The sequence below is a fragment of the Mustela putorius genome, unplaced genomic scaffold (assembly GCF_011764305.1).
Source record: "Mustela putorius furo isolate JIRA1106 unplaced genomic scaffold, ASM1176430v1.1 tig00003869_pilon_pilon_pilon, whole genome shotgun sequence".
Taxonomy (NCBI): Eukaryota; Metazoa; Chordata; class Mammalia; order Carnivora; family Mustelidae; genus Mustela; species Mustela putorius.
Window position 1 is genome coordinate 31,152,723 of NW_025422021.1, and position 21,363 is coordinate 31,174,085.

The 21,363-nt window shown below is 59.1% G+C and overlaps 3 protein-coding genes across 17 annotated transcripts in view; 2 read left to right on the top strand and 1 right to left on the bottom strand.

Moving 5' to 3' along the window:
* The window catches only part of CROCC2 (ciliary rootlet coiled-coil, rootletin family member 2), a 62,793-nt gene extending 61,069 nt beyond the window's left edge, over positions 1-1,724 (bottom strand). For all 12 annotated transcript variants that reach the window (XR_006602539.1, XM_045066891.1, XM_045066892.1 and 9 more), the window contains exon 1: positions 1,609-1,724. Coding sequence is in view for 11 of the 12 variants with exons in the window: in XM_045066891.1 (XP_044922826.1) it covers positions 1,609-1,689 (81 nt within the window). In the remaining variant the exon portion in view is untranslated. The remainder of the gene's footprint in view (positions 1-1,608) is intronic.
* LOC123388006 lies at positions 1,600-9,097 on the top strand. 3 transcript variants are annotated; one of them, XM_045066907.1, is made up of 7 exons: positions 1,600-1,738; positions 2,501-2,610; positions 5,042-5,188; positions 5,709-5,866; positions 6,466-6,634; positions 7,138-7,229; positions 7,640-9,097. In XM_045066907.1, the coding sequence occupies exons 3-7, from the start codon at positions 5,170-5,172 to the stop codon at positions 7,799-7,801; spliced, it is 600 nt and encodes a 199-aa protein (XP_044922842.1). In that variant the 5' UTR covers positions 1,600-1,738; positions 2,501-2,610; positions 5,042-5,169; the 3' UTR covers positions 7,802-9,097. The 3 variants fall into 3 exon arrangements, with proteins under 3 accessions (XP_044922842.1, XP_044922841.1, XP_044922843.1); XM_045066906.1 differs by having other exon boundaries at positions 7,015-7,229; positions 7,640-9,058; XM_045066908.1 differs by having other exon boundaries at positions 7,159-7,229; positions 7,640-9,058.
* Positions 9,098-9,157: 60 nt separating this feature from the next.
* MAB21L4 (mab-21 like 4) lies at positions 9,158-18,105 on the top strand. Of its 2 annotated transcripts, none has more exons than XM_045066904.1 (6): positions 9,158-9,308; positions 9,760-10,536; positions 13,355-13,580; positions 15,219-15,372; positions 16,416-16,772; positions 17,613-18,105. In XM_045066904.1, exons 2-6 carry the CDS (start codon positions 10,053-10,055, stop codon positions 17,703-17,705), a joined length of 1,314 nt encoding a protein of 437 aa, XP_044922839.1. In that variant the 5' UTR covers positions 9,158-9,308; positions 9,760-10,052; the 3' UTR covers positions 17,706-18,105. The 2 variants fall into 2 exon arrangements, with proteins under 2 accessions (XP_044922839.1, XP_004743825.1); XM_004743768.3 differs by having other exon boundaries at positions 9,227-10,268; positions 10,367-10,536.
* The last annotated feature ends 3,258 nt before the right edge of the window (positions 18,106-21,363 follow it).

Below are 21,363 nucleotides of genomic sequence, written 5' to 3' on the forward strand. Positions count from 1 at the left end.
CCCCAAGAACCCAGCTCTGAGGAGGAGGCCCCAGAGCACCTGGCCCAGGCTGCAAGGGGCGCTTCTCTAGGCACCGGGGTACTTTCAGGCTCATTCCCCTGCGAGGCCCCCATCCACAAACCGCCCCTTCCCAGGCCCCTCAGTTTCTCCATTTGCCGCTGGCGGGGCTGGAGGAGCCCCGTGGGCCTGCCTCCCCGTCTGGACAGGCCTATCTGAGCATCTCTTGGCGCCAGCCTGCCTGTTCACCCCCTGGGGTGTCGGCACTCGGATCTCCATCACCACGATGCAAATAACAGGTTTGGCTGGGTGGGCGGTGTGGACCTCAGGTATGACTCCTTGTGACTTCCAGGTGACAGTTTCCCACAGGTAGTGGGGACTTGTGGGACACTCTTGTCCGCCAGGCACCTGCGCCCAATGCCAGACAATGGCTCCAGCCCGAGTTTCTCCCTCAGACCCTGGTAACCATAGCAACGTGCTTCAACCCTCAAGCCTACGTTTTCCTGGAATCCAGAGGGGATGATAGACTCCTCCCCCCTGACAGCTGATGGGAGGGTGCGATGCCTGGCTGAAGGAGTCTGGAAACTGTGATGTGCAAGCCTGACCTCCCTCTGCCGGTCCTTCTCTCCAGCCAGAGAATTGAGAGTCTTGGGAGCCAGACAAAGTCACCAGGCCCGGCCCTTGTTTTGTGTTGCTGTATCGCCCAACTCAAGGATCCTGTCCCATCATGTCGTACCCTATGTGGGCACCATGCGTGTGTGCACGGGGGTGTGCATGTGCATGTGCATGTGGAGGGTGGTTGCACCGTGTTATGTAATCACGTGGCACCAACCATGGGCAATCACTCTTCTCTGACCACGTCAACCCCACGTCAACCTCCTACAGCACACTCTGAGATTCTAAGAACCGGGTTAATTAATGACTGAGTCAGCCAGGGCACCGAGGGTTCACTGGCATCCCCAAGGGGTCAGTCAGGGTGGGGACGGCCTGGCCCAGGTGGCCAGAGCCAGGTGATGGCAGTCGGGGGCAGCTGAGGAGTGGGGATGGTGGTGCTGCACTGGATTGACTCTGGGAAGTAGGGGAACGAAGGAGAGAGGGGCAGGGGGAGAGTTCGCGGTCCCCACTGTTGTTGCTGTTATGCACATGGGAAAGTTCTGGAAGTCACAGAATAGATCCTGGGATGAACCCTATCTGCCCAGCAATGGCGGCTCCCACACTCTGCCAGGAAGAAATCAGGGAATGAGATCCCAGCATGTGCGACCCCGGTGTGGAAGGGTAGTCCGTCACTCCCCACCCACAGTGCGCAGGCTGTGACCTTGAGGCTCGAGAAGGGGGCCGGTGGCCTGAGCTCATGCAGGCATGAACGGGGAGGCCAGGTGCTTGACTCAGGTCTCCCCACGCCCAGGCCACTCTCTCCCCAGGCCCCTCTCCTGAGCTGAGGCTGCCCTGGTGTATGTGTGCGTGCACACGCGAGTGTGCGTGCTCGTGCTGACCACGTGAGTGCTTGAGGGCCTCTTGGAGCTGGGGAGGTGTGGCTTCTCCGTGCACCCTCCCAAGGTGCCCTCGGAGACTACTCCCAGGAGGGTGCTAGAGGGCGGGTGCCCCACTGACCTGGATCACGGTGTCCAGCCCCAGCGGAGACCGCTCTGCAGTGGCATCCCCGTGGCCAGGCTCGCTGGAGGCAGAGCTCATCTCGGATGGGAGCACAGGACTCGGGAGAGAGCCGGGGCTTGGCTGCCCGGTGAGTGTCCTCCTGGTGCCCTGGCCAGGCTGGGACCTGCCCCAGTGCACCCAGCCCCACACCTGTGCAGCACCTGGCTCCTCCGGTTGGTCGGTCTGGGTGTCCAGCTGCCCCCTCTGGGCTGGCGACCAAGCAGCCAACTAAGCCAGAGGCGTTGCTGGGGCAACCGCGACGCTAAGGATTGAGTTTCCCTGGAAACAAGAGTGCAGGCCCTGTTGCCATGGGGACTAAGGAACGCTGTTGTCTGCAAGCGGTCTCCTGGACACTGGAGACGCCCTGAGTGAAGCTGTTCACCTGAAAGACCACAGCCAGAGGGGCTGGCTCTCCCCCAGGTCTCCCCCTCCCCCGCCCTTGTGGGGAAGGGCTCCTGGCCTTCCAAGGGCATTCTCCCTGGGAGGAATTGTGTGCTTGGGGCCACACATCAGCTTTCTCCTAAGGGAAAATCAGAAGCTATGTCTGTCTGTCTTTCTCTCTCTTTCTTTCTTTCTCTTTCCCTTCCTTCCTTCCTTTCTTTCTAAGATTTTATTTATTTATTTATTTGACAGAGAGAGAGAGTGAACATAAACAGGGGGAGCCAGAGAGGGAGAAGCAGGTTCCCACTAGGCAGAGAGCCCAATGTGGGGCTTGATCCCAGGACCCTGAGATCATGACCTGAGCCAAAGGCAGATGCTTAACGACTGAGCCACCCAGGAGCCCCTATGGATTTCTTTTCTAACATCTAGAAAAGAACTTTCAGGTTAGTAGTGGGAATGTGTCCAGCAGATGGGTAGACTGACGCCTGGAGAGGAGAAACCACCTTCCCGAGGACCAAAGGAGACCCCCATCATCCTAACCTTGCACTTGGACGCTTCCCTCTGGAGCTCGGTCTCAAGGTAATCTATTCCACAGGTGACTTGTGCCATACTCGTTGTAACCCTGTCACTGAAAACTTTCCAGAGCCACATAAAGGACCAGCAGGGACACCCAGAGCTCACCCACTGGGGTGATGGGATCCAGGCCCAGGAGCAAGTGAGGGACAGGCACATACCTGTGTCCCTCCCAGCCTGGGCCTCCTGGGGCCTCTGGACTGAGTCTGGCACTGGGCATCAAGGCAGACCGGTGTCCCCTCCCCATGCCTCATTCCAAGCTGGGTCTCTCCCAGCAGAGTCCCTCTTGAATAGGGACAGCTGCTGGAGATGGGCCCAGCAGCCGGGAATGACTGCCCCTCGAATGAGAGGAGACCAATATGGGACTCTGGGAATGTCCCGGGGACCCCCAGAGCCTGGGCTCCTCTGAGGCCACTCAAGAAGATGGGAGTCAGCCTGCCTGGGCAAGGCCAGAAGGGACCTGGCGGTGAGGGGGGATGCTCGGTGGGAGGGCTGCTGAGGGACTTCGAGGGACCAATCTGTCTCCTCAAGATGGAAATCCAAGACCAGGTCACCTGTGCTTAAAGGAAGCTGTCCTTGAGAAGCACGGGATCTTTGTTCCGGAATCCTCAGGGCCTCTGCTGGCTGCCCCCCGGAAGGACAGCCACCGGAGTGCCTCACGCAGGCACAGGCCAGGCTCCCCGGCTGGACGTAGTCCCACTGGGCCTGCAGGGCTGGCATGGGGCTCATTGGATAGGCAAGTGGATGGGCCCTAGCTAGTCCTTTTGTGCCAGGCCCCTCTGGACAAGCATAACCTCCAGCTTCTGAAGGTAAAAGCCGAGATCCAGATTCAGAGCCCAGGGGACCCATGCTATAGCTTAGGTAACTTCCAGCACCCTAGGCTGCCTATAGGACCCTCCCCCCAGAATCTGAGCCCAGGGGTTTCGGAGAGATGTGAGGCAGGTGTCCTCAGGGAGGCAAAGGGAGCGGCAACATTGCTCAGGGGCTGGGCCTCCTCTGACCCCGACGAGGTGGGCTCTGCGGGCATAGAGGGTAAGGCCTGCCTCCAGTGAGTCTTCCCACCCCGGGAGCTCAGTGTGGGACATCCCTGTGGTGGTGGCACGAGGGGGCTGTGGAGGCCGGCGTCATTATCCGCCATCTCTCTCAGGAAACCAGGAGAGTTGCGGCTCCGTGGTTGGAGGGACAGCCTGTCGTGCCTCTTGCCCCTACTCCCCAACCCAACATTCACCTCGGCTTATTCTCCCCCTTAAACACTCGGGCCACACAGAGAAGCCCGGCACAGGTCAGCCTTCGCCCACACCCCAGTACCCTTTCCTCTAGGGAGATGCTCAGCCCCTCAGGGCTTCCACAGGCTCCGTGGCTTCACTGCTTGGTGTCCATGCTTGTGGCTCCTGGTCCTGGGCTGTCAATGGATGAGAAGGAGAACCTTCGGGACCAGGCAGCCCTGGGCCCAGGCATGGCTCCTGGGGAATGTTCTGGAGTGGATGGAGGGTGTGATAGAGGTCCTTAGCATGCAGGTAGCACCTCTGTGGGATGAGCAGGGGCAGGGCTCAGGAAAGACCACAACTGGTCCTAACCCAGAGCAAGAGAATGGCCTCAACTTTTTCTGTCGGTTGCCGGCCCTGGGAGCACCAGAATTTGCCACATCTGATTCAGACCCTCTCCAAGAGGGGAAGGGACCTCAAAACTCGCACCAAAGTGCTGGCTTCCTGGTGTGAAGGCCAATCCTCGGTCACATCTCTTATATTCGCTCTGACAGGCATGACAGGGATGGGTGTGGCCGGGCCTGCCGTGGATGGGACACGTTGTCCTGATTTGTCCTCTGAAGATGGGTCACACGCAGGGCAACCCCGGAGGAGAGGAACGGTCTGCCTCTGTCCTAGCCCCGCAGGGCCTCCTAGCAGCCGGGCCACCCTAACTGGCTCCAGGATCTGTCCAGGTGTCAGTCTCCTCTCCAGTGACTCTGTCCCCTGAGGACCTGCCCGCCTCCCCCCTCCCTGAGAGCCAGCTGTCCTCGGTGACAGTCCATCGGGACGGTGGGTGATCCCTCAGGAGAGGAGTGACTCCTGCCAGCAGCTGTGGTTCAACTACCTAGGGTCACGGCCTCCATCGGGTGTGTCCCTTGCAGGTGCTGGACAGGAAGCAGGCTGCATACTCTGCACTTACGTTAAATATAGACTCCTTCTGGACACTCGGGCTCGGGCACTGCCCGTGGGGGGAGTGCCCCAGGCTACTGGTCACTGTCAGTGTGTCTGTACCCCTGAACCAGGGGACAGAGGTAGCAGCTATGTAACTGAGTGGTTGGATTTGAGACCCTCAGAACCCCTCTCCCCACAGCCTCTGCCAGCCCCCTTCTTGGGCTGTGGCAGCCCCAGCCTCCTTCCTGCCTTGCAAAGCTTCATGGCTTAGCTCTGCTCCTGGTTGCCTCTGCCACTAGCTGAGGATGGCCACCTCTTGGGTGACAGTGCTGGCCCACACCTGCTTCTCCTTGGGGGACCCCAAGTGTCCACAAAGAGCCGGACAGCAGCCAACAGATGAACCCTCACACCCCAGCCACCAGCACACATGCATCTTCCACAGGAAGGTCTGCCTATTTCCTCCCCAGCGCCTCTTCAGTGCCCTCCGTCTCTCCTGGGCCAACACCCCTGTCAGCTGCCCTGTGGGCTGTCACCTCCTGTGTGCAGTCCCACGTGTCCCTTGCTTGATGGTGTGGTGCAGGTAGAAGGGTGTGATGGGCTTTATGCCAGAGCTGGGCACCCCTGTGCTGGTCTCTGCAAAAGGAGGCAGTTGGCCGGGTAGCCAGCCCCCAGCCCCAGGCTCCCGGCCAGGTAGTAGAGCCCCCGTGTCCTCCCCAGACCAGGGGAGGGAAGACCGCTCTGGGGCTGGTGGGAGAGGCCACCTTCGAAGAAGCAGACCCGCGGGGCTCCTGGGCAATGATGGGCCGGAGGGTCAGGATGGATGACGGCCCATGGGACCTAGGGGACGAGGGGAGGTGATGGGCAGTGATGGGCGGGGGGTCAGAAGACGGCCGCTGGGATCGGGGGGACGAGGAGTGGTGATTTAAGTCCTGTGCTCTGTGCCTTTCATGTCTGGTGACTCTGCAGAAGATCCCTTCAAGAAATCACCAGAAACCGAGGGGCAGCATAAACCCACAGGCTGCTGGTGCTCAGACGGTTGGGCTGTCACGCCCAGTGACAGGGATGTAGCTGCGTGGGAGCCCTGCGGAAGCCAAGGGCCAGAGCCATTTCCTCGTTCTCACCACGTGAGAAATCCCTGAAGGAAGCCTGGGCGGGGATGCGGGCTGTGATCCATTTGGGGGCTGGGGACCCCTCCTCCTAGGGCCTGGCTCCCTTCCCTGTAAGCCCCACCACCACTTTGGGATTGTCCCTCCTGCCTGGACTGTTCCCCTGCCAAGCGAGGGCCCCGTGCGGAAGTGTGGGGCCCGGCCTTCTCTGAGCCCTCCTTCCCACTCTGTGGGTTTGCTCCTTGCCCCTGATGTCCAGCACACAAATGCTCCAGCAGCTTGGGCTGGCCGGTTGGTCAGACCGCAGCCTGGGGATGGCTGTGAGGAGCTTGTTTCTCTCTCCCGCTGTGGTTTCTAGTTTGCTGGCTCCTGCCTCGTCTCCCTGGGCTCAGCTTCCTGAGTGACCGTGGACCCTGGTGCCTGACGGCTCTGGGGTCCGTGCCCTGAGGCCCCTTCACCACAGCCCCACCTCGGGAGTGCAGGCCCCCTCCTGGGGCCAGGCCTTGACCCCGTTGGCGCTATGGCTCTTCCCACCCCTAGCCACTGGGGTCCACGTGGGCTACACCCTGTCCCCCTAACCTACCCCAGCTGCTTCCCGGTCTCTGTGCTTCCCATAGGGCTTCGTCCTCAATCCCCAGCCCGTGCCACAAGCCTGCAGCCTGGACTGGAGGCTGGAGGCAGCTGGGAAAGGGAGCAGGGCCTTCTCAGCAGGACTCCAGGGAAAAGCGGCAGGCTGGGGCCGGGGGAGACACCCCATTTCCCTGCTGCTGCTGCGACCTTCCTGGGGTGAGTAAGGAGGAGGAGGACCAGGTGGGGCAGACACACAGGCCGGGCCCTTTAGGCTTGGATGTTCCACAGAAGCAACAAATGCGCGCTCACAGCTGCAACCCATGCCAGTCAGATGTGCATGTCAGATTCTGGCCACCCTGACTGCGTGTCCTGGATGTGGTTGGGCCACAGACCAGCATCCAGCTGAGATGGGGTTGCCCATGACCACCAGGCCACTGCTGACAGTGGGGCTTCAGGGACCCCGGGAGCCAGGCCTAGGTGTGTGTAGTTTGGCATGCACTGCTGTTCCAACCTTAGGCCCACAGAAGCCACATGTGGGAGGGACCCTCTGGTGCTGGAGCGCTCACTTCAGCAGCTCCTGCATCCATGGCACACAGGAACTGCCCGGCCCACCAGGGGCATCGTGCAGAAAGGGCTGCTGGTTTCTGGGCAGCTGGTGGCTGTAGAGGTGTGGGTCACCATCAGAGCGTGGCCGTGTCTTGGTGGCCTATCCTGTGCAGCTTCCCTGTTTCTCTGCCGAGGGCTTTGCTCCCAGGCCGGCCAGCAGCTCGCCCAGCGGCTCCCCCAGGGTCTCTTGGAGAGCAGCTTCTGGGTATGTCTTCTCTTGAGGTCTGACAATTCTGTGTGAACCCCTGAGTGGAAGCAGCTTCCAGCCAGTGCTCTGGGCGTATGGGCTGAGTGAGAACGGGAGGGCCTGGAGAGAGAGGCCTGCCCCTGGGCCTAGAGGAAGGGGTCCCCCTGGGACTCTGTGGCTGATTCAGGCCTTGCTGACCCTTTTGGGAGATCACACTTGGCAGCTCAGGCAGCATCTGTTTTTGCGTGGGCTGGCCCAGAGCTGTGGCTGATAGATATGGTCTGGGCAGGAAGGCCTAGGATGTCTGAGTGGCAGCCCATGCTCTCTGAGGGGGCTAGTGAGCATGGGGGCCTCGGAGGTCACATGGGGTCTGCTGCCAGACTCCCATGGTCCACTTTGTGGGCTGCATGTGGGTCCCCCTCTTGTAGCACAACCAGGAGCTCCAGAAGTACAGGATCAGGACGCTTGCGCTGATCTCCCTCGGAGAGGGAGTCCTCGGACACGGAAGCTGCATGAACCTGTGCTGGGGGTGGCATGTCCACCAGCTGGCAAACTCCTTTGCTGACTGCCCACCACGCGGACCCCCGTGACCCTCCCGGGCCCCTCACTGCCCCACCCTGGGGTCTGCGGGGTGGTGGTCCTGGGTTCTGTGACCTGCAGCCCCTGAACTCCATGGCTCCTCTGTGGTCAGACACTGCCCAGTGGGCCAGGGCTGCTCTTGCGTCTTCTCTCCCAGCCCTGCCCTTGCAAGAGATCAGGTGCGAGCGGTCTGTGAGAAGTCCAAGGGCATACACAGAACTGCCGTGGGGCCTAGGGCCCGGGGCCCTGAGCCCCAAGGAGGGGGGTATGTAGAACACATGTCACAGGGAGTGGTAGTGGAGGCAGTGAGGGCAAGCTGACCAGCAGTGGAGGGGAAAGCAGACAACTGGCCTTGGACACTTTGGTGTCACTCTCCCTGAGGAGGGGGCTCCCAGGACCGGGGGTGGGGTGCACAACATTGGGGCCGCCCCTGAGTCGGGGAGGTCCCTGCAGCGCCGTGCCTAGTGGGGCCACCTGCTCTCCTGGGGGAATTCAGGATTGCCCTGAGGTCCAAGGAAGCTGGAGAAATGTGATATCACGGGTTGCAGATGGTGGAGCCAAGGCACAGACAGGGCCAGAGTCAGGAGCGCGGGACCCAGGTCCTCCACAGCAATGCCCCTCCCTATAGGTCAGAGTCCCGTGAAAATGGAAGGGCCACACGGAGTGTGTGGTGGGGAGCAGAACACAGTATGGATGGGGTAGGACGCCGGCCAAGGGCATCAGCATCCTTGACACTGAGCAGCTGCCCTGGGAGAGGGACTGACGTGCTCTGGACAACCCCAGAGGACAGGACCAGGCCAGGTCTGAGGGAGGAAACTCGTCTTTTCTTTGATGGTGCTATGGGCTGCACTGTGAGGTGGTGAGCTCTTTGTCCTGGGAGGTATGAAAGAGAAAGCCAGGCCCTGGGGGTTCCAAGGACCAAGAAGTGAGCACCTTGGATCTGGGTTCTTTTTTTTCTTTTTTAATATTTTATTTATTTATTTGACAGAGATCACAAGTAGGCAGAGAGGCAGGCAGAGAGAGAGGAGGAAGCAGGCTCCCTGCGGAGCAGAGACCCTGATGTGGGACTCCATCCCAGGACTCTGGGATCATGACCTGAGCCGAAGGCAGAGGCTTTAACCCAATGAGAACCCCAGGTGCCCCTTGCATCTGGGTTCTGCTTGCAGCTCTGTGTATCTGAGGCCCAAGTATGGGTGGAGGAGAGGGCTCACCCTGAGGGCTGCAGGGCTGCGTCTCCGGGAAACCTCATTAGGGGCTATCTCCAAGTTTACTGTTTGCAGACACTGGGCTCGGGGTGGGAGGGTGGGGGGGTGGGAGGTGTGTGCATATAGGGCTGGCCCAGTAGGGCCAAGGGTCAGCGGGGGCGGCTCCCTGGTGACTGGTTGGGACTTGCCCACCTGAGCTGGGAGACAGGCTGGGCCGGGCAGGGCTCCCAGTGCTGTGCTGAAGCGGCCAGTAGGGCGAGACTTTCCACCCGGTAAGGAGCCTAGGAGATGTCCCCTAGAGCTACAGACCCAGGTGGGTACAGGCTTCCTTAAGGTTGAGCTAGGGCCTGGGGTTGGGGTTTGGAAGTGTGGCACTGCAGGGAGAGGAGGCAGGATTCTTACCTGGGTGGTGGGTGGGCAGGTGACCCCCCCAATTGGAGGCTCCCCAATTCTGGCCAGGCATAGGTGCCTCAGTGGAAAATGAGGTTGTTGGGGGAGTGCAGACCCCCTAGCCTGCCATCCAGGCTCCTCAGAGGCAGCTGCAGCGGGCTGCCCCTCCGGGGGCCTGGGAAGGCTACCACAGGCTCTCACCTTTGTCATCTGAGCAAGGAGGCTGTCCTGTGTCCCTCCCCCAGGCTGGTGGGAGACTGCGTGTCATAGAGTTTCTGTGGCCGCTGCACAGGGATGGGGGGGCCACCAGGAATGGCCTGCGGGAGGTGGTCAAGCCATGGCAGGAGCGCAGCCTGACTGTGGTATTTCTCCAGGGCTCTCTGGAACTGCTAAGAGGCACTCTGTGTGACAGGAGGGAGGAGCCAGAGCTGAATTGTGACCCGGCCCCTCCCCCTGCCCTAGGCTCCCAGTGACATTCCTAATTGTTGGGGACTGACTCACCCCCACTTCAAAGGCCGGGCCTGGCTCAGCTATTTAACCCAGTGGCAGCTCCGGAATTCTGCTCTGCGGAGAGCTGGGGCCCCACCCGCAGACCTGCTCCTCTCCGGGGCCTGCATACATCCTTGGGTCCTCGGTCCCTGGCTGCCCCTGTGCCCTGGCCCCAGCCATGGCCGTGCAGGTGTCCCTGTGGCACCACTACCTGCAGGCCATCCGCTCGAGGGGGGCGCCCCGGGCACAGGACTACCAGCGAGCAGAGAACGTGCTGCTAGTGGTGCTGGAGCGCGTGCATGAGCTGGACCCCCGCTTCCTCGTGGACTACTCCCGGGACCTGGAGGCCTTCCAGTTCGCCTTGCGCTCCTCCGAGGATCCAGTGCGCATGGAGGTACCCCTGTGGGTGGATGCCGAGGTCCTCCTGGTTGAAGAGGTAGGGGCCGCCGAGGCAGGGGATGGCCCCACGTCCTGCCACCTGGGTGTCCCCAGGGAAGGGGCCAACCTGGAGCAGTGGACAGCCGAAGATGTCTCCAGCATCTCCTCGGAGGGGAGTGGCACCTGCTGCAGCCACATTGTGCCCAGCAAGGTCCTGCGTGTCCTCAAGGACCTTCTGGTGGCAGCCATCGTGCACTGCAAACACCAGAGCCTCATCGCACCAGGTAGCCACCAAGCGACTGTTGGAACACGCATGATGGCAGTGTGTGTGTGTGTGTGTGTGTGTGTATGCGTGTGTGCCTGTGCGTGCACAGACGGGGTCTCTCAGTGTGTGTGTTGGGGCACATGTGTGATGGCTGTGTGTGCGTGTATGCGTGTGTGTGCACAGACGGGGTCTCTTGGGGTGTGTCGGGGCACACGTGTGATGGCAGTGTGTATGTGTGCACGTGTGCGCATACATGCATAGACGGGGTCTCTCAGTGTACACACTGAGAGGGCACACGACTCGAGGGACATTGCTCTGAGGTCCTTTCTAGCTCCAGACACTTCTGAGAAGACAGGTCATGTGTTTCCATGTCGCCTGATGACTTTGGTGGCCACAGTGGGCAGGCTGTTACTAGTGAAACAGCTGGAAACGACGCCTGCCAGGGCACCGTCTTCCCGCTGACCTGCTAGATGAGGGTCAGGCCACAGGTCTGGGCGAGGGGTCCTGTTACCAGCTCTGGTTCAGCCCGCTGTCCTTACAGATGTCCCTGAGTGCAATCCCTGGTCACATCGCACTGGGAAGAGTATGTGTGTGCATGTGTATATGTATGGGTTACGGACGCATGTCTGAGTGTGTGCACATGTGTAGGTGGAAGTGTGTGCACATGAGTGAGTGAGCGTGTGTGCAGGATTGTGGACACGTGTGTGAGTATGTGCACATGTGCATGCAGAAGTGGGCGCACATGAGAGTGTGTGTGGACGTGTGTGTACACACACACAGTTTTGTTTCCATGCATGGACCGGTTGCTACTTGGTGTCCTGGGCCCTGAGCAGGCTCCATGCTGGAGTCTGGCCTTAGTGTCTTGTCTGGGTGCCCACATGGTGTGACTCGGGGTGGTGAGCCCCTAGGGAGTGCAGGGCTCCTGGCTGAACCACAGATGGCGGGTTTCCCTCCAGTGGGGGCCGCTTGGACTGTGAGAGTCCCGGGAAGAGGCAGGTGCAGAGACCCAGACAGCAGGGCCTCCTCCTGGGGACCAGAGCAAATATATTGGGTTGTCCTGGCAGGGACTGGGAACCAAAACAGAATGCCCAGCCTCCCTTGGGAAGGACAGGCCCACGGTGGCGGCTGGTCCTCATGTCTGCTGTGATGCCAGAGTGAGATAGCCCATCTCGGGGAGAGTGACCCGCCCTGGGCTGTTCAGAGTGGCTCCTGGGTGGACTTCCAGCCCCAAGAGGGAACAACTTCCAGCTCTGGCCCCTCCCAGGCCTGCCTGGTGACCTGGGGCTGGTGGCCACCTTCTCGGGGCAGTCGGAGCCTGTCATTAGGCCTGCCCAGCTTCCAGCCCCTTCCACATCTTCTCTGCTCATCATCTGAACCTCTCAATTACCGCAGGGACTTGTCTGTCTGCCTCTGTGACAGATCATAGCCACTCCCACCTGGCCTTAGCCCCTGCTGGCCCTGGGCCCGTCTGGGAGCAGACCCACCTGCTGGGGTGTGCCAAGCCTGGGCCACTTGGGCGCACTCTGAGCTGCCCATCTTCACTATCCCTGGGACTCCACCGTCCTCAGTTCCTGGCTGAGAGAGCAGAGGCGCCTGGGACCACACCCGCCTGAGTTGAGCACGCAGGGAAATTCCAGGCATTGCTTCCTGACACGTACCTTAAAAGGGAAACACAGCAGCTCCCTCCAGGTGACAAGGTCCAGGATGCTCCCACCCAGGGCAGAAACTGGTGAGACCAGCCTAGGGGCTAAGGCAGGGTGTGGCTGTGACCTGGCTGGGGCTGCAGGTGTGGCTGCCTTCCAAGCCTAGCTGCCTGCCTCCACCTCGGGAAGGTGTGACCGTGACCGGCAGTAGATAAGGAAATAAAGCCACCACCTGCAGCTCAAACCCTGAATTGGGAGGGGCCAGGGATCACCCAACTCCTTTCTTCCTTTAACTAACAAGGAAACTGGGGCTCCTGGAGGGGGATAGAGTGGCCCAGGGGGCAGGACCAGGACCTGCTCTGGGCTAGGTCCCCAGAAGTGGCCCCAGAACTACCATATAGGAGACTTGGGGGAAGGGTCTGCCTAATGGGGGAGCAGGCTCCTTCATACAGGACCCCCAGTGCTGCGAGGGGCGTTGGTGGGCTGTGTGCAGTGGAATAGTTTGGGAATGCAGCTCCTGCGCTCAGTCCCGTAGAGACCTTTCTCCTAGGCACATACTGGGGGCCTCCTTTGGTACATGTCTCCCAGAAGGTTGGTCCCTGACCTCTAACCAGCACCCTCGCTGGGCAGCGCCAGGGGAGGGAAGGGGCGACCGCTCTGAATCCAGTGTTGGCTGGTGTTGGTCAGGGCTGGAGATGCGAGGGTTCCCCACACTGTTCAGCTCCCCTTTCTCCCTCTGTGGTATCAATATGTTTTGGGGGGCGGTGGCGGCGGGAGAGGGACAACGGACATGGAAGTCCAGAGGGCCCCGGGTCACACCAGAGTGCCCCTACTGTTCTTGGAATGTCCCCTCCTGGCTGGTCTGGGGGCTCTGGGTCAGGGGAGTGGGCGCTGGGCTGTGTCAGCCATGAGGGATGTGGGAGCATCTTTACTCCCATGTGCAGTCTGGGATGCGGTTCTGGGGACCCAGGGTGTGGAGTAGAATGAGGGAGGGCAGGCTCATTCATTGTCAGCCCTCGGATTCAGACCCTCCTGGGAACTGGGCACTAAGCATGTCCAACATCAGGCCTTCAGGGACACGTGTGCGGCTACACGTGTGCTACATCCCAGGCCGTCCTGCACCTCCTCAGACCCTTCCAAGAGGTGTGAAGGGCAGCCTGAGATGGGGACTCCAAGACATGGCGGTCGTTGCAGGGTCTCTGAACGCAGACAGCCTGAGGGAGGAGGAGCTCCATCTGTCCCTGCTGGTTTCCAGTGGCTGGAGAACAGTGTGCTTCCACGTCATGCCTGTGGTACGAAGAAGGCAGAGGGTACCCGCCCTGGAGGGGGCCCAGCTGATGCATGGGTTCCCTGAAGGCAGCTTGAAAAGGATCGTCAGCCAAAAGGTGGCGCTGGTACCAGCCAGTGCTCAGCACTGGAGGTAGGACATGCCTCCTGGGGTCTGGGGGTCCTGGGGAGCTGGCAGGAAGGGGGCTGCCCCACCACTTTTCCCCTCACTCTGAGCCGGAAGGTCTGCGGTGATGTCCCCCCTGCCCTAGCCATCCATACCAATGTCACTGGGATCTCTGAGGGGCGGGGCATGTGGGATCTGGCCGGGATGCTCACTCCTTACCGCCAGCTTTAGCTCCTTGCAGCTGCAGGGAGTGGTGAGGGGGGAGCTGTGCCCCCACCCCACGTGAGGAGTGGGCAGGGCAGGCTGTGAGGAGAGACGGGGAGAAACTGGGAAGCGCAGGAGGCCGCCTGGAAGGGAACCCTCGAGACCTGGACTGACACCTTTGTTTCAGGTGGGAAAGCGGCAAAGGACAGAGACTTATCTGGGTCACGCAGGGTCCTGGGGCGGCTGGGAGGGGTCCCCGCACAGTGAGGGTGACCAGAGGAATTTGCTAGCATCCTCCCAGATGGGATATGGTGTGTCCCCCACCCATGGGGTTAGCTGCGTGTCTCCTCCCCGGCCAGCCTCCTGTGGACCTCCAGTCTCCATCCCGGTGAGGTGCTGAGGCCCCTTCCTCAGACGCACCTGCAGGAAAGGGAGGCCCTGAATTGGTGTCTGTGAGATAGAAAGATAGAGTCGGGGGTGGGGGGCACGTGGTGGAGGCTGAGCTGCCCTTGAGACCCCCAAGCCAAGGGCAGGGACTGAGCCTCCTCCAGCTCGGAAATGGCTTCCACAGCATCTTGCAGGCAGGGGTGGTGTGATTTGAGGGGGGTGACCCGCCCACCAGTTCCTACGCCGGGTGCTGCTTCTGGGAACAGGGCACCTGGTTGGGGTGGGTGTTGCTCTTACAGGTAATTCTTGGAAGTCAACGATGTTCATGGAGCTGGCTATGCCCTCCTGTGGCCTTCTGCCCCCAAAGAAAGGCTCCCCTGAGCGCCTCTGAGCCCCTCACCCTGAGCAGGGCTTTGTCCGGGCTTGTGGGAAGGAAGGGAGGGTAAGCTGGGCAGTCACGCGTGCAGGCCAGCAGGGAACGATCCTTCCCCTGTCCCTCCATTCAGACTCTGAGTGTGCAGGCAGTCGGCTGTCCAGTACTGAGACTCCACAGAGGGGGGCCCTTGGGGGGCCCCTCAGATTCTACCCCTTTGGTGGCTCAGCAAGTTCACAGTGAGTGCCACGGGGGTACAGTGCCCCAAGCTCTTGTGTGGCCACCCGGGGAAGGCTGGACTTGCCAATGGGGCATGGAGTGGACGTGCGAGCCCAAGGACCAGAACTGCCTGTCCACCCTGGGCAGGTCAGAGCGGCACCTTCCTGTCCACACAAAAGGGCCAAGATGGCCTGGAGGCTCCTTCCACCTCTCCATGTTGTGGGGCCTACATGTCTCTCCAAGAACACTGGCCTTTCCCATTTGACTGCCCAACACGTACAGGCCTGGGAACCATGGGGAGGGTGTGCTGGGTGCAGCCACTGGTCCTGTCATGGCCTGGACCGCATGCGGGTCCTCTCGCGGGGAGGCCACAGAAGCTGGGGGCTTTTCTTCCTGGGGCGAAGTGGTGGGGGCAGGCTGCCCAGACTCCTGGCTGGGGCCACAACGCTAACCATCTGTGGTGTGCCTTTCCCGACTCCCAGGGTCTGCACTGACTACTTGCTCACCAGACTGCTAGGTGCACTGGGCTCCTTCCCGGGCCACCGCCTGGACAGCCTCTCCATCCTGGACCGGGTCAACCACGAGAGCTGGCGTGATGGTGGCCAGAGCCCTGGCCTGACCTTCGGCCATCTGAAGGTGCATGGGCCAGGGGCGGGGGGTTCTCGGGTGCAAGGGCCCCTGGCGGCTGTGAAGGTCACTGGCCAGGTATTCCCCCTCTGAGAGGAAGCAGCCCTGTCTGCAGCTCTCAGCTGCTCACTAGGCTGCTGGGACTTGGCTGGAGCCGTGTCCTCCTTGGCCTGTGTGGGGTCTGCCCGTGGTGAGCTGTGTTGGGGTCGGGGAAGCAGTGTAAGGCTGGTCTTCAGGGGGGCTAGGGGTGTGGGCTGGCCTGTCACAGGAGCTCCCTCTGACCCATTCACCATCCCTTGCAGGCCTCCATCCCACCTCTGAGGGGTTGCCATCTTCTGGTGGGGGGGGGTGGCCTTGGGGTCTGGGGCAGTGGCTCCTGAGCCCCACAGTGAGCGAAGGATGATGGGGGCTGGTGGGAGGAGGGGTAGTGAGGGCACAGAGAGGTAGCTGCAGTGGTGTGGCAGGGGAGGGGCCTCTGGCTAAGGGCCTCAGGGAGAGGGAGAGTAGAGGGTGCCTGGTGCAGTCAGGAAGCTCCATTCTTAGGGCTTTTTCACACACACACACACACACACACACACACACACAGGCACCAGGACAATGCCCAAGGATAGGGTTCTTCTGCTCAGGCTGCCTTGCGCAGTAGGAGATCATGATCATCTGAGGGGAGTGGGGCAGGAAGCAAAGGGCCAGAGGAGCTGAGGGGTCCTGGGATGGGAGCTGGTTGGGGGCGGGGTACCTCGCCCTCGGGGAGTTGGGGAGGGGCCAGAATAGAGACTGTAGGTGGGAAGGAGCTGAGCCCACCCTGGGACCTCCAGGAGAGGCAGTGAGTGTAGGGGAAGGTGCTGGTGGGGCAGAGGGCTGCAGAGTCATGGAGTGTGGGGGAGGGGTACCGATGGGACAGGGGGCTGCTGGTTGGGGGGTAGGTTTGGACGAGGGGGGTGGGTTGCAGGGGCCAGGTGTGAGGCTGGTGGGGAAGCCGGGCGGGGTGGGCTGCCCCTGGGCTGGAGCAGGCCACATGCTCGGGTGGGCTCTGACCCCCAGTCCTGCCTCAGACTGTGCTGCTGTGGGCTGCAGTGCTCTTCCCGGAGCCAGAGGACTGGGCAGAGCTGCAGGGCGCCGTGTACCGGCTGCTGGTGGTGCTGCTCTGCTGTCTGGCCACCAGGAACCTGCCGGACTTCCTCCACCCCGAGCGGAACCTGCTTGCGGACACCGGGCTGGACCTTAACGCCCTGTACCAGCACGTGGAACACTTCGCCAGCCAGCCAGAGCCATCCCTGCGCATCCACGTGACCCACCTGGGCCGCAGCCCCCCGCCGCGCCTCGGCAGTGGGGTCAAGGCGCTCCTGCAGCTGCCTGCCAGCAACCCGGCCTACTGGGCCACCGCCTACTTTGACGTCCTGCTGGATAAGGTGGGCGTGGCAGGATGAGGGGGTCTCAGACAGGCCCAGGGGGACATGAGCTGGGCACAGAGCTGGAAGGCCGGGTAGGTCGGTCCTCTGGTCGGCAAGATTGGGGCATCTGGAGGCCAGACAGGCCATGAGGGCCCCTGCCCACTAGTGCCCCTGGAGGCCAGGTTTGAGCCAGCCTCCGTTACCCACCAGAACTGCCCCTAAAGCCACACATGACCAGAGCTCGAGCCCCACCTTCCTACCCTGGGACTCTCTTCCCGGTAAATGGGTGTGGCTGTCCCTGGGCCTCACAGGGACAGTTTCCTGCTGCCTCCCTGCACTCAGGAGTCCCACGCTGTGTCCCTAGGAGTTTACCCCCATGGCCTGTTCAGGGTTTACTTGGCTACTCTCCCAGTTGCCCTTCTTTGAGCCCTCAAGGTGCCGTCAGCTCTGCTAAGCCCTCCCTTCCCCTGCTCCTACTGAGCTCATTCCTGTTCCTTTCCCCCAGGGCTGACCCCCACCCTCACCTAAAAAGCCAACACAATCTCCTTCCAGGACCCATGGGGGCTGGAGGGATGAAAGCAAGAGTGGAGTTGCCTCCTCAGCCCTCTCCAAGCACCTGGTGGGGCCTTCTGTGTGTCAGGCCCACCTGGGGAGGATACCTGTGTGTGAAGAAGGACACCTGAAGGAGAGGGCCCTGGGTGGGAGAGGACCGTGCAGGTTGGGGAGGACCAGGCAGAGACCCAGAGGCAGGAAGTGCTGGTGGTGAAGGACCATGTGTTGTCCCACACTGTGTCTAGGCTCCTGTGATGCGTCCCCCAGACAGCTCCGTGACCCCACTATGCCCTGTCCCATCTGCAGTTCCAGGTCTTCAATATCCAGGATAAGGACCGGATCTCGGCCATGCAGAGCATCTTCCAGAAGACCAGGACTCTGGACAACGAGGAGTGCTGAGCAATCCCCTAATCAGTCTTTACTGCCCACGGCCTGGCCCCACGGCCCCACAGAGGATAGAAGGCCATTTGCAGAGGAGAATGGGCTTCACCTGGAGGCAGGTGGTGGGTAGTAGAGATGTCCATAGGGACCACCTGTCTGGGGATGGCCTGGTGGGGGTCTGAGCATGCCGGGCAGCAGGCCCCCAGGAGCAGCAGCCTGACCCCCCAGGGCCCGGGATGAAGGCGCCTTGTGCTTCACCAGATGGGTATTGATCCATTCTGTGTGATGTTATCAGACTCTCAGAACCGGGCGTCTGCATGAGACCTGGAGCTCAACGGCTTGTGCCCACCTATGTCACATGCTGCTTTGTGGCCACGAAATACTGTATATCTGACCTTGAATAAAGGAACGCACTGGATACAGTGGGGATGGCACCTACCACTTTCTGTACATCTGCATGGAGAATATTTCCCCGGGAGACATAGAAGTGAAAGAAGCTAGTGGGCAGTTTCCAACTTTGTTCATTTCCTGTAAATGATCACCCTCTTCCCCAAATGTCCCCACCTTCTAATTCATCGAATGAACTGAAGCCGACAGGGGACACCTGCAGGTCCCACTGCCTACCTGTGCCAGTCTCATCAAGGGGGTGGTCCCCCTCTCCTGTGTAAGGTGGTATCTCCGGGCATCTGACACCATCCCCTCCATCTGTCCTCAGTGCTCCATTTCCCCATGCCACATTCTCTCATCAGCCCGTAACAGCCAGTGTGCAGCCCCTTCCCCACTGAGCTCTCACGTGAGAACCTATGTTTTCTACTTTCTACCCTCTTTGCCTCTCAGTTATATTCATTCCTCAGTTGTTGAGCTGTCTCCCAGAGACAAGCTGCTGAGCTTGCTCCCATGGCAAGTGCATGGAGCAGCATCTTCCCCAGCTTCCTCCAAAGCTTCAATGGCCATGGGCCACACACGGAGGACAGGAAATGCCAGGTCCTTTGAAGGCCATGGGATTCAGGGCCTGAGCTGACATTCATACAGGGGGATACAAAATGCCATTAGAGAGGGGCTTGCAGAGCACAGAACCTTGGTCCAATCAGATTCACAGTGGGTACAAAGGCCCACCCTATAATCATTTCCTCAGTATCTGAGTATGTATCAGGATGTCTGTTAGTGGTAGGAAAGGCCAAGGGAAAGACTTCAAAAGCACTTCTATGCTCATGGCCAAAATAGTCTAGCAAAACGCCCTGTATCCCAGGGGCAATAATGACTTAGCATCATCCTGAAAGACCCTATTTTACCAGTACAACCTTAGCAAAAATCAGATGAATAACAAATGAGATACTTAGATATAATCCAGCAAAATATGTAAAATATCTATGTGAGGAAAACTACAAAACTCTGATGAACAAAATCAAAGAAGAGGTAAACAAATGGATATTCCATGTTCATGGATAGGAAGACTCAACATCTGATGCCTTGTAGGACACTTTGACTCCAAAGACGAAGATGTCAGTTCTCCCCAACTTGCCCTATACATTCCACGCAATCCCAATCCTGGATAGCTATTTAGTGGCTGTTGACAAACTGATTCTAAAGGTATATAGAGAGACCAAAGACCCTCTCAGAATAGCCAATATGATACTGAAGGAGGAAAACGGAGTTGGAGGACTGATGGTACTGTTTTCAAGACTTCCTGAAAGATTTCCTTTCAAGGCTACAGGCATCACGACAGTGCCATATTGGCAGAAACAACAGACAGATGGGTCAGTGGAATGGAATATAGAGCCCAGACATAGACCCATACAAATATAATGAACTGATCTTTGACAAAGGAGTGAGGGCAATATAGTGCAGCAAAAAGTCCCTGTGACAACCGGACATGCACATTCAAAATGATGAACCTAGACACAGACCTATGCCCTTTCCAAAGATTAACTGAAAGATAAGGCACAATCCATGAGAGAAATAATCGGTTAGCTGAACTTCATTGAAATGAAAATCTCCTGCTCTGCAAAAGATGATGTCAAGAGAGTAAGACAAGCCACAGAGTGGGAGAAAATGTTTGCAAAAGGCATGTCTGACAAATGACTATTATCCAGAATATGTATTTTTTAAAAAAAATATTAAAACACAGCAAGAAAGCAAACAACCTGATTGAAAAATGGGCCAAAGACCTGAGCACACACCTCGCTCAGGAAGACACACAGATGGTGAAGAAGTACATGAAACGAGTGCCCACAGGAACATGCAAACGAAAACGACAACGGGAAACCTCTCCACGCTGATGAGAATGGCTGAAGTCTGGAACACTGCTGACATCAAACGCCGGCAAGGATGCGGAACAGTAGGGACTTGTGTCTGTTGCTCAGGGGAACACAAAATGGCAGCCACTTGGAAGGGAGTTTGATGGTTCCTCACAAAACTAAACACACTATTACCACGCGATCCAGCAATCGCATTCCTTGGTATTTACCCAAAAGAGCTTAAAACTCATGTTTGCGCAAAACCTGCAATGAATGTTTACAGCAGCTACATTAACAAGTAATCACCCAAACTTGGAAGCAGCTAAGATGTCCTTCAGTGGGTGAGTGGATAAACGGACTGGTCCACCAGACACCGGGATATCGCTCAGTGCTAGAGAGAAATGTGCTGTCAACCTACGGAAAGACGTAGAGGAACTTAAACGCTTATGACCAAGTGAAGAAGCCAATCTGAGAAGGCGACATTCTGCATTCTGTGAAAGACAATATTACAGAGACAGTAAGATCAGTGGTTCCAGGGGTGAGGAGAGAGGGAGGGAGGGATGAACAGGTGAAGAATGGAGGATTTTTAGGGCAGGGAAAATACTCAGTATGAAACAATGCAGATGGATATGTGTTGTTACACATGTGTCCAGACCTGCAGAGGGCACGACACCGAGAGTGAGCCGTAAAGTGAATGATGGATTTGGGGTGATGGTGACGTGTCCATGCGGTTTCCTCAGTTACAACACATGCACTGTCTGTTGAGGGACGTTGGTGATGGGAGGAGGGCCTTTATGGGATATCTCCATGCCTTCCTCTCAATATTGCTATATATCCAAAACTCCTATAAAAATAGTCTTTAAAAAATAAAATACATTCGAAATGTGGCGAACAACACCTGTAGCCAAGGTGCTCTGGTGGGTGGTCTGGACTGCGTGGAAGGCGTCGGCACAGGCTCCTGGTGGCCGAGCTGCAGAACATGTGCCCTCCAAGTCCTGTGCAGGAGGGAGTTAGAGATGGTTTGTGTTCACCTGGAAGAGGCAACAGTGTGAAATCCTGGTCTTGCCCCAGGCTGAGGTAGGCCCGCCTGCTCTGTGTCACGATGCAGGCCTCGTGGGCCTTCATCACCCAGACGGGTCCTGTAGAGTATCCTGCTGGCTTGAGACATCAATGACATCATACTGATAAGGCCTCCAGGGAGCACTGACTGGCAAGAGCTTCTGATGCCTTGTAGGACACTTTTACTCCAAAGGCTGGGAGACAAATGTTACCGTCTCAGGGTTGTGTCAGAGCTAAAGGTCGAAGGGGCTCTGTGGTCTGGGCATGCCAAGACATTGCTTCGGAGGAATAGCAGGGGTTTTTAGGCCGAGTTCCCCTCCTGTGATGAGTGAGGGCAGGGTCAAGCCCCCCCCACTGGCCTTTGTAGGTCGCATGCACCT

Coding starts and splice junctions, on each gene's coding strand:
- LOC123388006 (XM_045066906.1), top strand. Junction 5,867..6,465: donor CATTTCCTCGTTCTCACCAC/GTGAGAAATCCC, acceptor TGCTTCCCATAG/GGCTTCGTCCTCAATCCCCA. Junction 6,635..7,014: donor GCTGCTGCGACCTTCCTGGG/GTGAGTAAGGAG, acceptor CATGGCACACAG/GAACTGCCCGGCCCACCAGG.
- MAB21L4 (XM_045066904.1), top strand. CDS start 10,053: ATGGCCGTGCAGGTGTCCCTGTGGCACCACTACCTGCAGGCCATCCGC. Junction 13,581..15,218: donor GCCAGTGCTCAGCACTGGAG/GTAGGACATGCC, acceptor CCCGACTCCCAG/GGTCTGCACTGACTACTTGC. Junction 16,773..17,612: donor TTGACGTCCTGCTGGATAAG/GTGGGCGTGGCA, acceptor TCCCATCTGCAG/TTCCAGGTCTTCAATATCCA.